Genomic DNA, 17,001 nt, shown 5'->3' with positions numbered 1-17,001 from the left:
TTACAACAGAACCGGGCAGAAATGGCCATCACCTCACCTCCGGTCCCAATACCCTGCCCTTTTCAATCAGGTCCAGCACTTAAATCGTCCAAGCATCAGGTTGTTCCTCGATATCAGACTGTTCTTGTGGCCTGAATCCCACCGCCACAATCAGCCTGTATCCGACCTTTCCAGTTTGGTCTGGTGCTTAAATTGATCAGGCATCATTACTTTCCTTGCTCTTGGTGAAGCCATGACTCTGCCTTGACTCTACTGATTGTTATTAATGAGGTACAGTATTCAGTAGTTTTCTTTGTTTTGTATTTTGCTGCTGATAAGTAGTTGCTGGCCATCATCAGAACCATCTTAAACACTAACAAGATAATTTTTAGCTACAGGTTAGTAACATTAACTAGTTATCGATGTAAAACAGCCTTTTTCTTTTAAAACAGACTAAGCCCTGAGATCCCAATTCTGCATTCTCCTAATCACTCTGAAAATGTTTTAATTTGCACAAATGTAATTCACATTTCTAAAATGACTTCTTTTGTAGGTAAATGGCAGGGGAAATAAATGAACAAAAGGCTGACACAAAGACAAAAGTATTTTTTATTCTTTTTAGATGAATAGCAAGGTTCTTTCAACAGAGGAGGAAAGATTGTTTGGCTTATCAAAGATGCTAAATAAACACAATGTAATTGATTCAATCTGGAGCTAAGTTATCCTACAATGCCCAGCAACCTTGATTACAAATTTCAAATTCAATAACAGAAGCTTTCATTCTCAAAAAGGACTATTCAAGAGAACATAGTCTTCTCAGTTATGATGTCAGGGACAGATGTTGAGATGAGTATGTCCTCTGATAATCAAGCGGTTCAGGGAAGTTACATAACTAACAGAATATCTCTTGCCACATCCAAAGCACAGTTTTGCACCCTTACCCAAGAAATTACAGGGCCTTGTTTAAATATTTAGCCCCAAACCATTTGTTCACATAAATGAGTATTACAACCAGGGATTTTGATTAATTTAACAGAATTTTTATTTGTGAATTGCATGTTCCTTTTGTTTCACATAGATCTCAAAAACAGGGAGAATTGTAAAGCATGAAATCTAAAACCTGAAAAACTGAAACATCAGCAGTTCAAAAATATTCACCCCCTTTGCTCAGTCCTTAATGGAACCACGTCCTGCAGCTATTACCACCACTAGTCTTTTGTGCTAAGTCTCTATTGGCTTTGGACAACATGATGGAACACGATTTGCCCATTCCTCCTTGCAAAATTGCTCAAGCTCTGCCAGGTTAGTTGGGAAGCGGCAGTGGACAGTAATCTTGAGGTCTCGCCAGAGATGTTCAATCGGACCAAGGTTACTCAGGTGACTGGGCCACTCAGGGGCATCAGTTTTCTTCATTTAAAGCCACTCCATGGTTGTTCTAGCAGTGTGCTTTGGGTCGCTGACTGGCTGAAAGATGAACTTTCTTCCCAGTTTAAGCTTTCTGGCAGAGGCTAGCTTTTTTTAAAATCCAGGATCTCTCTGTGTTTAGCAGCATTCATCTTCCCATCAATCCTGACCAGATTTGCAGTCCCTGCTGGTGAAAAGCATCCCCGTAGCATGATGCTGCCTCCAGTATACAGTAGGAATGGTGTTACCCAGCTAATGTGCAGAGTTAGATTTATGCCACACGTACCTCTTAGTGTTGAGGCCAAAAACATTCCACTTTAGTCTCATCCAACCACAAGACCTTCTTCTGCATCTTTACAGTATCTTCTAAGGGACTCTTTGCAAAGTCTTTACAGGAAAGGATACACTTTAATTTTTAGCCATTGCTTCTTCCTTACAACTTCCATAAATACCTCTTAGTGCAAGGCCTTAAGAGATTGAGCAGCCATGAACTTCATCTTCAGTTGCAGCCACTGAACTCTACAGTTCACTCAGAGTGACTGTTGGCATCACAGTTGCCTCTCTTACAAGTGCCATTCTCCTCTGGCGACTAAGCTTATAGGGGTGCCCTGACCTAGTCAACATAGCTGTGTTTTCATCTTTTTCCACTTTTACGTGATGGACTACACTGAGCTCCGAGGTATGTTCAGTGCCTTTGAGATGGTCTTGTACCCTTCCCTAGATTTGAGCTTCTCTAACATCATTTCCCTGATTACATTGAATGCTCTTTTGTCTTCATGTTTGGTCTATTGAAAATCTACCATTGAACGTTACAGAGAGAGGGGGTATTTATTTAGGTGATCATTCAATTCTCTACAATTCATATATGTCAAACTCAAGGCCCGCGGGCCAAATCCCGCCCGCGGTGGAATTATCTTTGGCCCGCGAAATAATATCTAATTACTATTAAAGCTGGCCCCAGTAATCGAAGCGCCTATATGGCGTATGATATGGCTAATGCTGAGTTTATTCAGGTACCAGGTTTTCAGGGTTTTTAGTGTTTATTCGGCAGTCTTGCTCGGCAGTCTTCTTCATAAGAAACGGAATTTGTAAAGTGAAACACTTTATAGTTATAGCAGAGACTGAGACATATGAGAGCAGTCTGAAAAAACGGAGGCAACGAAAGCTGCGTTCGCACGCGTCCGACTGATCCGGCCCGCATGAAGCTGCATTTTGCTCAATCCGGCCCGTGACCTAAAATGAGTTTGACACCCCTGCTCTACATCAACAAATTGGATGAGCTGGTAAGGTAATATACAGTATTGCACCTGAGGAAAGTTTGTGTAGTAATTACGAAGAGGATGAATACCTTATCAGCCTCACGATTTAGTTTTTTTTAAATTTTAGTAAATTGTGGACAGGTTCTGGATTACTTTCTTTTGATTTGACATGATGGACAATGTTTTGTCGATTAGCTGAAAAAATCCTACTTCAATATATTTTGAATTTAGAAAATGGGACCGTAAAATGTTGATTAAAAACACAAAATACTGGCAGAACTCAGCAGGCCAGACAGCATCTATGGGAGGAGGTAGTGACGATGTTTCGGGCCGAAACCCTTTATCAGGATTCACTCGTGTTGCCTTTGAATTCACTACTGCGAAGCCTCTTCCAATGATGCCTACACTGAAGAAGTTCAGATCTTCTCTCCGACGGGAGTTCAGCGAGAGCCTCTCTCTCTGATCCCAACCTACTATTTCTTCGGCCCTGAAACTTTTGAACTTCACTCCTGATGAAGGGTTTCAGCCCGAAACGTCGTCACTACCTCCTCCCATAGATGCTGTTTGGCCTGCTGAGTTCTGCCAGCATTTTGTGTTTTTATTTATTTCCAGCATCTGCAGATTCATTCATGTTGCCGTAAAATGTTAAAATAGTTCTGGGGACTGGATAACTTTTCAAGGCACTGTGTATCATGGCATTGGATGTGATTCAAAAAAAGATTCACTAGATCACTTGCTGGAATGAGAGGGGTGTCCTATCCAGAGTGACTGAAGAAAGTAGATTTACATTCTCAGGATTTTCGCAGAATTTTCAGTTATTTCATTGGAACGTACCTCGAGGTTATGACAGCCTGTTCAGTCTGTTCCCACTAGTGGAGGAATCTCGACTGAGGTGACAAGAGTTACTAGATTAGGGGGTCAATCAATTAAAACTGGCTTGTGTTCTTAAGAACTTCTCCCAGAGGGTGTTGAATCTGTGGAATTTTTAACCCAGAAATTTGTAAAGACTGGATAATTGGGGTACTTAGAGAAAGTAGGTACATTTTTAAAATGTAAGGTGTTTGGAAAACTGACACAGATGAAGAGGCGGAGCTTGGGGCAGATTAGCCGTGGTCATATGAAAAGGTAAGGCAGGCTAGAGGGGCTAAGTGGCCTGCTCCTACTCCTATTTTTGATATACTTTCTTGTGGCTAAAGAGGTCAAGAGATATGGGGAGAAAGAAGCAGGGTGTTGAATTTCAATGATTAGCCTTAATCATATTGAATGATGGAGCAGATTCAGTGATACAACTGGTGTACCCCTGTTCTTAATTTCTATAATTCTATATATCTGTATCTAATTTTGAAGTTACCTGGCTGATGGTTTAACAAGGCAGTCAAGAGGGAGAGAGAACACAAAAATTAAGATTAAAAAATTGTGAAATGCAAAGCCTGACACATCAGACCATGCTGTTGGAGAATGAACGGCAGAGTAATATTAGAAATATAGCAGGAAAACCTGCCACATTTGACACAAGCAGAGAAAGTAAGCTTTTTAAGTTATTAAAATGAAATTGTTGAATGTGATATAGATTGCTGAAGACATCGATGCAGTAGACACGGAGATGTTCCTCAAGCCCTGTTGTAACAGGACAGGAGGCCACAGACAGGTCAGTCAGTATGGGGGTGGGATGAAGTATTAAAGTGGTAGGTAAGAGGAAGCTCAGTGTTGCCACCGTAGACTGAATGCGGGTGTTTGCCAAAGCATTCAGCCGGTCTATGTTTTTTTTCCAACTGTTGGTTATCACACCATGAGCACTGAAAGCAGTACACTGGACTAAAGGATTTCAAATGAATTGGTTATTAAAATGTTAAAGAAATTGAGCATACATTAACAGCCAATTCAGAAGATGAGAAGGCACGTTGCTTCACTTCAGCAGTACAGAACTCCAAGCACTGGGATGTGAGCCAGTTCACAAGGTGCATTCTGTCACAGCACATAACCTCTTCTTATTCTGACCCAACTGGCTCAGTACCAAGCCATGTATAACACTGCACTTCTCAAATTGCATAGGTGAAACTTTTGGCTTTAAAGAAAAAAAATAGCTAGTATACACCTCTACAGATTGAATATATGGTGCTAATGCAAAATTATGGATTGAATGCCTAGGAATGCCAAGACTTTACAGTGTGTGAATTCAAACATACCTTTGAATTTAAAAAATCCAGTCCAAATTGGATGACAACTAATATGCACTTGATTTATATTTTAAAATAATGTTTAATACATATTTTACCTTCTTCTTAAGCAGTTCTTCACAGTAGAGAATTCTGAGGTGACAAATGTATTAAGCATCCACGGATGCTGCCTCCTATTGGGGATGTATGGTGGGGAGTGGATGGTTTGACTTTGCATTCCTTCCGCTATTTCTGCTCGGAGCCTATAACTGCTGTCTTTATGAAGACTCAGAATGTGTTGTCTCTTCCCGGAGCTTCTCTAACAATTTGAATGGGGTCAGGTCAGGAATCCTGTTGAGTCAGTCAGCGGTTATGCATATTTTCCAAGGAGGTTTTGAGGACATCCTTGTTATGTCTCGTTCGTCCCATGGAAATCTCTGGCAGTTCTGTATTGCTGCTCGGTGTGGAGTACCCATTCATATAGATAGATAGTAAGAGGATGATTTGAATACCTGGGCATATTGAAGCTAGTGAACGAGACCAGACCTTGAAGCTGAACGTATTGACCCGAGGGAGGACACTGACACAGATTGCCCAATTTGCATATGTATTTGGAGGAATGAATGGGGCGTAGTGCCGATGATACAGGTCTACTGTTTAGGACAGGGAATTGTCCATATCTCTGAAGATTACAGGGGGACGGGATCACGGCTGTTCTTTTGATTGTGCGCTTGAAGTTTGGCTTGCAGTCAGTCCGGCACTTTTCTTCAGATTCCTGCATGGTGTTTTGGTGAACTAGAAGCCGTATTATTTCTGTTCGATGAGCCGGATTAACGTGCAACCCGCACAAATGACCTAGTTGCAGTAACTGGATTGAATTATTACCTCCGCTGTTAACACGCAGGAAAGGAGAGTGACAGATCCGAGTCGAGAAAAATGTGGCTGAGGCTATTATGTCAGTGCAATGGGGTTCGTGACCTTTGCTAAAGATTCTTCCAGCAAGAACGCTTCGTTGCACTTTAATCTGTGCCATGACGCGACCAATTGTCCTTTATTTCTAAGGTAATCCCTTGCTGTTGTGTAAACACTGCGGTTTGCAGATTTGCAGTCGAAAACGCATACTGTTCGGGGTCCGCAAAGTACATTTTAAGAGTAAATAAGCAGTTAATGCAGACCCGGTGTACGGAATGTAAATACCCCGGTTAACTTGTACTTTTGTTACCGACTCCGTCGGTGCCTTGATCGGGAGTTTGCTGTGAAATGTGCCCACGTCAATCAGCAGAGATCCCGGCCAATGGTGCAGCTGGTTGCAAATTGCTTTGTGGGTGGGAGGAAGAGGCGGAGGCGGGACTGCTCTGCTGTGACAACAGCTGAATCACGCGGAGTGGTGGCACTGGGTGCACAGAGAGAGCGAGAGTGAGCCGTGGTGTCCGAATCGCTCCCTGGGAACGGGACTTATTGTGTCCACATCGAGCAAAGGGGCTGGGCAGAAGGAATAGTTGCGAGTGTGTCCTTAATCGGGTAGCAGATACAATGCCCCCACACTTTCTCCTGCAGTCCAGGCAGACCCTGATGTTGTTTAAGTGTTTGGGGAGAGGAGCCCGCGCCTGGGGAGTCGACGCAGCTGTCAGGAAAGGAGCGTGCACCGCCAGAGGGGATCACAACAGCCGGCTAGCCCGCACCCTGACACCGGGCTGTGCAGTCACGGACAGATGGTCGGACGCTCGCTTCGGTGCATTAAGAGGACTGTGCACGGTGAGAAAAGCGGTGTAACCTTCGGATCATAATCCTTGCAAAGCTCTCGCTATCATAACTCCACCGCGGTAGTGGTCTGCTGGCCACAAAACATAGCGAAGGGTGTCAAACACTTTGCTTAACGTATGAGAACCCTCGGGTGGAAAGTTTGTTATTTTTATTTTCTAAACGCTGCCGGATTGATCTTTGAGTAGCAGTCAGACATGTGCTTCCAGCAATTTTCGGTTTGCTTCGAGCTTGTCTTGCGGCTGCTTTAAAAATAGTATTAAAGCAACAAAAGGCAAAAAAGAAAATATGAAAATGGTCAGGCTGAATTCTTGGTGTGGTATTTATTAGTTGTAAAATGCTGCGCATTAGCTCGTCCAAGATCAACAGCGAAATACAGTAGTGAGTTATGTGTTCCTAGCGATTTAGAAGAGGTGCACAGATGTCTCTGGACACCCCTCAGGTCCGTCCACAGTCTGTCAGTTAAGAAGCCTGAAAGAAAGCGAATGGAGAGGTGAGCTGAGAGGAGTGCTTGTTTGTAAATTAAGGTGTGGTTTAGTTCACTCTGCCTCATTGTTTCAAAATAGAACCAAACTCTTTTGTGAAGGAAAAAAATACAACAAACACTCAGGCGTGGTTTGCATCGCATTGGAACGCAGAAGCACTGCGCGCCATAAAATGTTTGGGTACGGAATATGTATATACTGTAGTTCAGTATCTGGAATTTCAGATGTTTTTAGAAGGTCTGAAATAAATATCAGCTGTAACTGACTATAGTCTGTAGTCGATCTGTTTATGAAAATCATAGCAGAAACATGAAAAGTATTGTAAACAACCGTCTGATTATGGGGCAAACACGAGGAAATCTGCAGATGCTGGACATTCAAACAACAACACACACAAAATGCTGGTGGAACACAGCAGGCCAGGCAGCATCTATAAGGAGAAGCACTGTCGTCCTTTCGGGCCGAGACCCTTCGTCAGGACGAAACATCGACAGTGCTCCTTATAGGTGCTGCCTGGCCTGCTGTGCTCCACCAGTATTTTGTGTGTGTTGTTTGATTATGGGGATCGTTTTACTTCATGGTAGTGAAATCTAGTGCTTTGGCACAAAAGTTATCTGAAACTCATTTAAGATCCGCGAGTTTACAGATAATACAGTAAGAAAGGAATGCACTGAATGAAATGGTAATGGATTCATTACTGAAGGTTTGCAGATGTGACCTGTTCCTTGTCCCTGCGTAAAAAATGAGCGAGGTGACAGACAGCAGAACGATTATTAAAGGAATTAAAGCACATAACTACTTAGTTTTCTCAAAATAGTATGATTCATACTTGACAAGAGTCATTGCTTTTTGTTCATCTGATAATAGGTAATTCATAAAACTCTTTAATTTGGCCTGTGAAAGTTACTAATTTGTGTCAGGTTATTAGGAAAAGGGAAATTTGTGTTCTGGTGACAAAGTAAAACAGTGAGTTCATAGACTGTCGCAGTGTGCCCATTGCCACAATAGGTTTACAGCAGCTCAATCTCACTGGCTCTCCACTCGGCCTTGGATCACTTGGACAATAGTAATACTTAGGTCAGGCTGCCTTTTACTGATTACAGCTCAGCGTTCAACGCAGTCACACCTTCAGTTCTAAACAGCAAGCTCCAAAACCTGGGTCTCTGTTCCTCTCTGCAAATGGACCCTTGACTTCCTCACCAGAAAACTACAGATCAGAAATAACATCACTGACAGTCAACATTGGTGCACCTCAGGGATGCATACTTAGCCCACTGCTCTACTCTCTGTACGCCCACAACTGTGTGTCTAGGGACAGCTCAAACGCCATCTATAAACGTGTCTATGACACAACTATTGTTGGCAGAATTTCAGATGGTGACAAGGAGGAGTACAGGAGCAAGGTTGATCAGCTGTTTGAGTGGTGTAGCAGCAACAACATAGCTCTCAATAGTAAGACCACAGAATTGCTTGTGGACTTCAGGAAGGGGAGGTCCACCACAGTCCTCATTGAGGGATCAACAGTTGAGAGGGTGAGCAGTTTCATGATCCTATGCGTCAGCATCTCTGAAGATCTATCTTGGGCCCAAGGTATTGATGCAGTTACAAAGAAGGCACAACAGTTGTTGTATTTCATTAGGAGTATGTCACTAAAGGCATTTGCAAATTTCTACAGATGTACTGAGGAGAGCATTCTAACTGTTTGGATCACTACCAGGTATTCAAGGGCCACTACACAGAATCAGAAAATAGCTCAGCCAGCTCCATCATAGGCACTAGCCTCTCCAGCATCGAAGACCCCTTCAAAAGGCAATGATCTAAAAGATGGCATCCATCATTAAGGTCCCCATCGCCAAGACATACCTCTTCTCTTTGCTATCATCAAGGAGGAGGTACAGGAGCCCAAGGACACACGCTTTTCAGGAGCAGCTTCTTCCCCTCTACCCAGATTTCTGAATGGACAACGAACCCATGAACACTACTCTTTTCTCTCTTTTTGCACTACTTATTTAATTTATATAGTATATTTATTTATTGTAATTTATAGCTTTTGTATTATATATTGCAGTGTACTGCTGCACAAAACAACAAATTTCATGACGTATATCAGTGATACTAAACATGAATCTGATTCTGATTTTTTCTTCTGCTGAAGACAATTGCTCATTTATTTTTGCTGTCCCAGATTTTCAGAGTCTTTGCATTGATAATTCTGAATGAAATTATTTAACTGAGGGCTGGTAGTTCTGTGTGAAACTTGTGACCCATGAAATTGATCTCCCTTGTCATGAAAGTTATGGTCAGGGTGTGGATCTCAAACAGAAACAATTAGACAACCGTGATGTACTGCATCTTGGTAAATCAGAGCAGAGTACTCTGAGTTGAAGCCATCTACAGTTTGGGATGAACTAGATTCTTTAAAACAGATGCCTGCAAGACAATGGAGGCTAAGTACAGGATATAAGCATCAGCAAAGTGGAAGCAAGGATCACACCCTGCAGCCCTTAGTACCTTGTACTGTGGGTTTGCTGTCATTGAATTTAGTGTCTGTTGGGGCTAGGGCAGAGTGAAAGTTTGAATCCTGACTTCAGGTCACCATTTGATCATAGTTCCTAATACAGACTGCAGTCATAGAATGCAAGTACTGATCCTACAGTATTGGTGATGCCCGATGTAGATTGGGGAACTGCTTTGAACACCTTCGCTCTGTCTGCCACAACACGTGGGTTCTCCTGGTGGCCACCCATTTTAATTCTACTTCCCATTCCCATTCTGACATGTCGGATTATAGCCTCACCTACTGCCACGATGAGATCACTCTCAGGTTAGTGGAGCAACACCTCATATTCCATTGATTTCTCTAATTCCCTGCAATTTCTCCTCCTCTACTTGCTTTTTTTCCATTCCCCGCTCTAGCTCCCCTTTTATCCCTTTTCTTCTCCTCACCTGGCCATCACTTCCCTCTGGTGCCCCTCCTTACCTTTGTCCCATGGCTCATTCTCCTCTCCTATCAGATTGCTTCTTCAGCCCTTTACCTTTTCAGCTTCTCACTTCATCACCCTCCCTTTTACCTATCACCTCCCAGGTTTTGCTACTTCCCTTACCCAACCTTCCTCTTCTGGCTTCTTCCCTCTTCCTTTCCAGTCCCGATGAAGGGTCTTGGCCTGAAACATTGAGAGTGTATTGCCCTCCGTAGATGCTGACTGACCTACTGAGCTCTTTCAGAATTTTGTGTGTGCACTCTGGATTTCCACCATCTGCAGAATCTGTTGTGTTTATCATCCTACAGTAACATTCTTTTATTCTCTCCATATTTCATCAACTTCCTTCAGTTTTACCTTTCTCCTGCACACAAGGGTCAATTTACAGTGACCAATTAACCTGTCAGCAAGCTCCATATAGTATCAGAGGTCAGGGTTGAACCCAGTCTCTGAAACTGTGAGGCATCAACTCTTAACTGCTGTGTCACTGTGCTGCCCTGATCTGATCTTGTCCTGGCCTGATAACTCAGTACAGTACGTGCTTAGGCAGTGGATCACGGCAGGACAAACAACATGACATATTTCTCAAATGATGGCAGCATTGAGCAAGATAGCTCTATTATTCTGTTGACAATGATGTACCCTACCTAAGTTAGAAGCATAGCAAAATTGCATACATGATTTTATTTTCCAGCCTTTGAACACTGATGCTGGAGGAGCTCAGCAAATCAGGCAGTATCTACGGATGTCTGTATCTGCAGAACCTCTTATGTTTTGGGCACCACAGTAGTGTAGCTGTTAGCACAATGCTATTACAACTCGGCTGCTCTGCATTTCGAACTTCAATTCCAGCGCTGTTCTGTAAGGTCTCTGCATGTCCTCGCCTTGGATCACATGGGCTTTCTCTGGGTCCTCTGGTTTCCTCCCACAGACCAAGCAGATTAACTGTCCTGTATTTAGGTTAGAGGTCCTCGGGATTGTCGGGGGTTGCTGGGCGGTGTGTCTCGATGGGCAGGAAGAGACTATCCTGTGCTGTATTGCTAAATAGAAATAATGATGCATCAATCTATTTTGATGTGGCTGATCAACAAATTTCAAATGCAGGCATTTTTCCCCACATCCCGTCACTGACTCAGGAGTAGTTTTGTGTATTTATGATGGCTGAAGTAAAAACACAGTTAGACTGAGTGGGACATTTGTTCAGGAATGAGGGGTTTCTCATGCACCGATGCAGAAAACAAGTTAGCTGGCAGGTTATGTATGGTCGCTGTTTTATTATAGTATGTAAATCCCACAACTGATGTAGCATTCCACACCACATCAGATACTAAGCTATTTGATAAACAGAGTGCTGAAAAATGTATAGCGAAGGTTCTTCCGTGAGAAGAGTTGTCTTGCTGTATTCAGCTAAAACCTGACTTACTTTTATAGTACATTTATAGAACATCACTGAAGATGTGTCCAGAGGCATCAGTAGATGTATGTACACAGTAGAGATGTCAAATATCTTAAAATAAATAACTCAAAAGCAAGCAATTATATCAGAAAGTGTGTAATTATTTTGTAACATGCTCCATTTAAAGTTAATATTTCCTTACATCGGCACTTTTAATGCTGTCATTGTGAAGTTCCTTTTTCTCATGGCAAACACGAGTAAATCTGCAGATGCTGGAAATTCAGGCAACACATACAAAATGCTGGTGGAACGCAGCAGGCCAGGCTGCATCTATAGGGAGAAGCGCTGTCGGCGTTTCGGGCCGAGACCCTTCGGCAGGAAGGGTCTCCCTATAGATGCTGCCTGGCCTGCTGCGTTCCACCAACATTTTGTGTGTGTTGCTTGTTTTTTTTCATTATAGCTGGAGTGATGTGCTTGATTTGCATTGAGTTTGTTGTGCCTGTATATCCTGATGTAGCTCAGTATGTGGTAACTTTGAGATAAGAAAGCCAATCAGAAGACCATTCTTCTATGTTGATTCCTCCTTCCCCCCCCCCACCCCCCACAGGGGAAAAGTGCCCTTCTTGTTTCATAAGTTTCTTTCCTGTAGTGAGAGTGGCCATTGGTTCTGAGCTTGATATTAAAGCAGTTTCATAAGGCGTCAGCCACTATTTGGGTGCACCACTTTTACCGGAGTCAAAGGTGATGTGGACCGAAGACGTAACTGAGCTGGTACTCCAGTATACGTTTTGGATTAAACATGAAATTCTATGTCTGATATGTGGGTAGATCCCATGACACAGCTCAGAGAAATCACAGCTCTGTGAGATTCATTGGTCTCTTGAATAAGACTTGGAAACTGCATTGGGTTGGTGACGTAATTTTTTTAACGTCAGTGCTTGTTAGATGCAAATTGTCTGTTGTGCTGCATTAAAACTGTAACTTGGTGGATGGAACGGGGACTTTCTTGGCTATAAAGTGCTTTAGGACATCCTGAGGCTGTGAAATGAACTATATAAATGGAAGTGTTCTGATGTCAGAAAGAAAGAAATATGTGCACACGTTGCTGTGAAGACTGAATTGCCATGAAAATCTATTTCTTGCATGATGTAGCTGGAGCAATTGGGTATAGGTATGATGTTTACACTTGAGTAAACACAGAAACTGGGTATAGTTGAATCACAAAAGGCCTATATTGAGGGTGGAGATTGGTATGAACTGTCCAACTGATTCATTCTTAGCTATGCAAAAATTGCAAGAATGAGATCACAAATCTTGTCTGCCCTCTCAGTTGGGCACAGAAATTCTGCAGCATCTTTCTGAAGAGGATGGTCTGTTTTCATCTCTCAACCAACTTGACATAAGATAAGATTACAGATTATCTGTAGGGTGAGTGGTTATCACATTGGACAAGAGATTTTTATTGCACATAAAATCAGATTTTTGTGTTTCGTATGTTAATTTAAGTAAATTTCAAAGGGTTGTAGAGAGAGTGAGCAAAGATTCAGCACACATGTTCCTGAGTTAGCATATGTGGGGAGATTGAGTCATCTTGATCTCCTGTTGTGTAGTGTTGAGAAGAATGAGAGTTGACTTCATTGAAAGGTTAAAAAAAATTCTGCTAGGGCTTGATGGGTTAGATACAAGGACAATGTTTCCTTTGCCGGGTGGTTTCGAAGTGAATGAACAACTTCACGACATGAAGTGGCCCATTTACGGAATAGCTTCATTCACAAGGCAATGAATTTGCTACTCCCTGGGTACGAGAGGTTAAGTTATTGATTGCATACAAAATGTAGAGATCAGTGGATATTAAAGGATTCTAGGGCACAAAAATGTTGTTGAAGTATAGAGTAGTTATTAGGGATAGCTAACGTGGTATCCCGAGGTCGTGCCTCAAGAGCTTGATTAATTGTTTGAGGAACAAGAAAACATATTGATGAAGACAGAGCAGTAGATGTGGTGTATATGGATTTTAGTAAAGCATTTAATAAGGCTCCCAATGGTAGGCTCATTCAGGAAGTCATGAAACGTGGGATCCAGGGAAATGATGCATGGATATAGAATTGGCTTCCCCAGTGAATGCAGATGGTGGTCATAGATGGAGAGTATTCTGCCTGCAGGCCAGTGACCTGTGGTGTTCCGCAGTAATCAGTTCTGGGATCCCTGCTCTTTGTGATTTTTATAAATGACTTTGATGAAGAAGTAGAAGGGTGGGCTTGTAATGTTTCTAGATGACACAGAGGTTAATGGCGTGGCTAGTGCAGAAGGTTGCCTTTGGTTACGAAGAGATATTGACAGGATGCAGAGCTGAGCTGAGAAGCGGTAGTCCAGAAAAGTGTGAAGTAATTCACTTCAGAAGGTTGAAGGTGAAGGCAGAATACAGGGCTACTGGCAGGATTCTCAGCAGTGTGGAAGAACGGGGGAATTTGGGGTCCGTGTTCATAGATCCCTCAAAGTTACTGCACAGTTTGTTAGGGTTGATAAGGAGTTGGCCATCATTAGTCAGGGAGGGGGAGGTAGGTGGTATTGAATACAAGAGTTGCAAAGTAATATTGCAGCTCTGTAAAATTTTGGTTCGACCACACTTAGAGTACTGAGTTCAGATCTGCTCGGCTGATTGTAGAAAGGATGTGGATGCTTTAGAGAGAGTGCAGAGAAGATTTACCAGGATGCTGCCCGGATTACAGAGCATGTCCCATGAAGATTAGTTGAGCGAGCTAGGGCATCTGTCTTTGGAGAGGAGGAGAATGAGAGGTGACTTGATAGAGGGGTACAAGATGATAAAAAGCTCAGAGTGAACAGCTAGAAATTTTTTCCCCAGGGCATAAATGGCTAATATGAAATTGCCCAACAACTTCATTACCACAATTGTTCTTAAAAATGATTGAATGATGATGCATCAATGGGAATGTTTAAAAAGTATTAACTTGGGATTTAAGGCAAAGTGACCAGTTTGTGAACAGAGCTGTGGCCATGTAGTGAAGATGGGGGGAAAAAACGCGAGGTGAGCTTTTGCATGTTCAGCAAGGAAATCTCCTTGCTGTTGTGTGTGACCTGATTCGATCCCACTGGGACCCTGTACAAGACATCATGGAATCAGTTTGAGAATGAGCCTGCTTTGGATTCTGGCAAAGAGCAGTTTGTGACACAGCATTTGGATAGGACTAATCTGTAAAAGGAAGAATCAGGGTTTATGTGTAGTTTGCGATATGTTACTACAGTTTGCAACTGATGACAGTGCTGTTGCTGTGCTTATATATTCAACATGACATAGCCTTGTCCACCATCATAACAGATATGTTAACCCATTTTAAGATAAATGCCTGAAATATAATTAAAGATCATATAATTTATCTAATACCAGTGGGGAATTGTGTAGTATCTGCAGTGCTAGGAAATCATAATTAAAAGAAGTAATAGTTCTGAACCTGAGGCTGCCATAGCTAAAATGTTTGTATAGGAAACCGTGGTTGCATCGGATAGTGAAAGGATCACACTTGTTTCATCATGAAGCACTAAGTCTGATTGTCGTCATTGTTGGTGGTGCTTTCAAGGGGTTGCTTTTCTCGTGAATGTATTTTCCTTTCATGACATCTTCCCTTAGCTTCTTGCAGCTGTGTTTACGGGTGATTGAGCAAACAGCTTACCAGGAATCGTTGTTTGCCTGGCTACCCATACAAGGTCACATTCCCGTATGCAGAGGTTCCTGCATTCTTTTTCATAGAATTTTGACATGTTTGATGTAAAATGAGACAATGAAGTTCGTTATCCATACCTGCTGGCTAAATGATTAGACTCCTAAGATCAGAATGTGGTGCCGAAGACAATTATCATTGGCACATAATCATCAGCACTGATGAACTGATTATTTATACTATTACCTTGGAGTCATACTGGACAGATATAAAGGTCCTTTGTCCTGACCAATTCTCTCCTCGTTCCCATCGTCTTCCAACATGTTCTACCAGTCACCTACACAGCAGGAGCAATTTACAATGCTCAGCTAACCAACCAACCCACACATCTTTGGGATGTGAAAGGAAGCCAGAGTACCTGGGAGAAACCCCTGTGGCCACGGGGGCGGGGGGGGGGGGGATGATCATGACTAAACCCTGGTCATTAGAGACACAAGAGATTCTGCAGACGTTGGAAACCTTCAACAGCACATACAAAATGCTGGAGGAACTCAGCAGGTCAGGCAGCATCTGTAGAAGAAAATAACCAGTCGATGTTTCATGAATCTTGTAAAGTCTCTGCCTGAAATGTTGACTGTTTACTTCCCTCCGTAGATGCTGCTTGACAGGCTGAATACTTACAGCAATTTTTTTTTGTCCTGGTCACTGGCGCTGTGAGGCAGCACCACTGCACTACTGTGTGGCCCTTCTTATTCTGTGCATGATGGAAAGTCATATTGCTCACCACTATGTTACAGAATGATATCCTCAGATTTTCCTTCTGTTAATTTCCCTACACAGCCTAGACCAATCTATCATGGAAGAATTCTGCACTGACATGCTTAATAACTGGAGTTCAAGGTTTTAATGTTCAGTTTATAAATTGCTTTCTGGCACTTAATAACGTATAGTAATTTTTAATGGAACTAGTTATGAGATTTAATATCAGATGCATTCCATGTCCTATCTAATTTATAAGCCTAATGTACACAAATTGATAGCAGCACAGGATGTATATGAATAGTGGTAGAACAAAAGAAGGATATCAGCAGTTCACTGTATGGACTTCACTGTAAGCATTATGTTTTATGAAGCCCAGTTTTATTACAATGCAGCACAACAATTAGTCAGTCAAGAAAAGCTTGTCATAACATTCAAAGCTTTGTTGGACTAAGATCTGGCAAGCTGAAGTCAGGCCTTTCACACTTGGCTGTCCGAATAATAGAGTTAGAATTACCATTAGGTTAATGAGCAGTGTGGATGAATTCCGCTTCATTGTCGTATGCTTAGATGCCCTGGAAACGTGCTGGGGGACAAAAAGGAATTCTTTGATATTACTAACTGATTGATACCAACACTGGATCCCAGCAAAGATGGCAGTAACTGAAGAAGCTATTCTTCCGTCTAGTTTTTGAAATGTAAATAACTTAAATAACGATGTAATTGCTCCTGTTAAGGGCCGTAAACTTGATAAACATTGCAGACCGTAAAGAAAATGTGCAGGAACAGTTTTCAATCAAAGAACAGAGAAAAAAGACGTGCTGATAACTACCAACAACTAATTCTTCTCATGAACAATTAGCCTTCTCAACCAGTATTTCAAGAAAGTTTGGTGATACGAAAACCAAAACTAGTTTTGTAAGAGTAATCATAATTGGCACTAATAAGCATCCTATAGTAACATAGAATACCAGGCTGTTATGGCAAAAAAACCAAATCGGATACAGTAATAAGGAGGAATTTCACAAATATCATGTCACAGCCATTGTGATGATTAGCCATGTGCTGACAATCTTAGCATAAATATTCCATGATGAATCGGGCCAGAACTGTACAAACTGCTTTTGTTTTACAGTGAGAGGGC

General features: G+C 42.2%; 1 protein-coding gene across 1 annotated transcript in view; it reads left to right on the top strand.

Moving 5' to 3' along the window:
- Positions 1–6,168: 6,168 nt before the first annotated feature.
- fam210b (family with sequence similarity 210 member B) overlaps positions 6,169–17,001 on the top strand; it is a 55,513-nt gene continuing 44,680 nt past the window's right edge. Inside the window, exon 1 of the mRNA XM_073061618.1 lies at positions 6,169–6,553. Within this exon, the coding sequence (XP_072917719.1) occupies positions 6,332–6,553 (222 nt within the window). The 5' untranslated portion in view covers positions 6,169–6,331. The remainder of the gene's footprint in view (positions 6,554–17,001) is intronic.

The sequence above is a fragment of the Hemitrygon akajei genome, chromosome 11 (genome assembly GCF_048418815.1).
Source record: "Hemitrygon akajei chromosome 11, sHemAka1.3, whole genome shotgun sequence".
Classification (NCBI taxonomy): Eukaryota; Metazoa; Chordata; class Chondrichthyes; order Myliobatiformes; family Dasyatidae; genus Hemitrygon; species Hemitrygon akajei.
The sequence above is the reverse complement of the archived record's forward strand: the minus strand, read 5'-3'. Positions and strand labels throughout refer to the sequence as shown.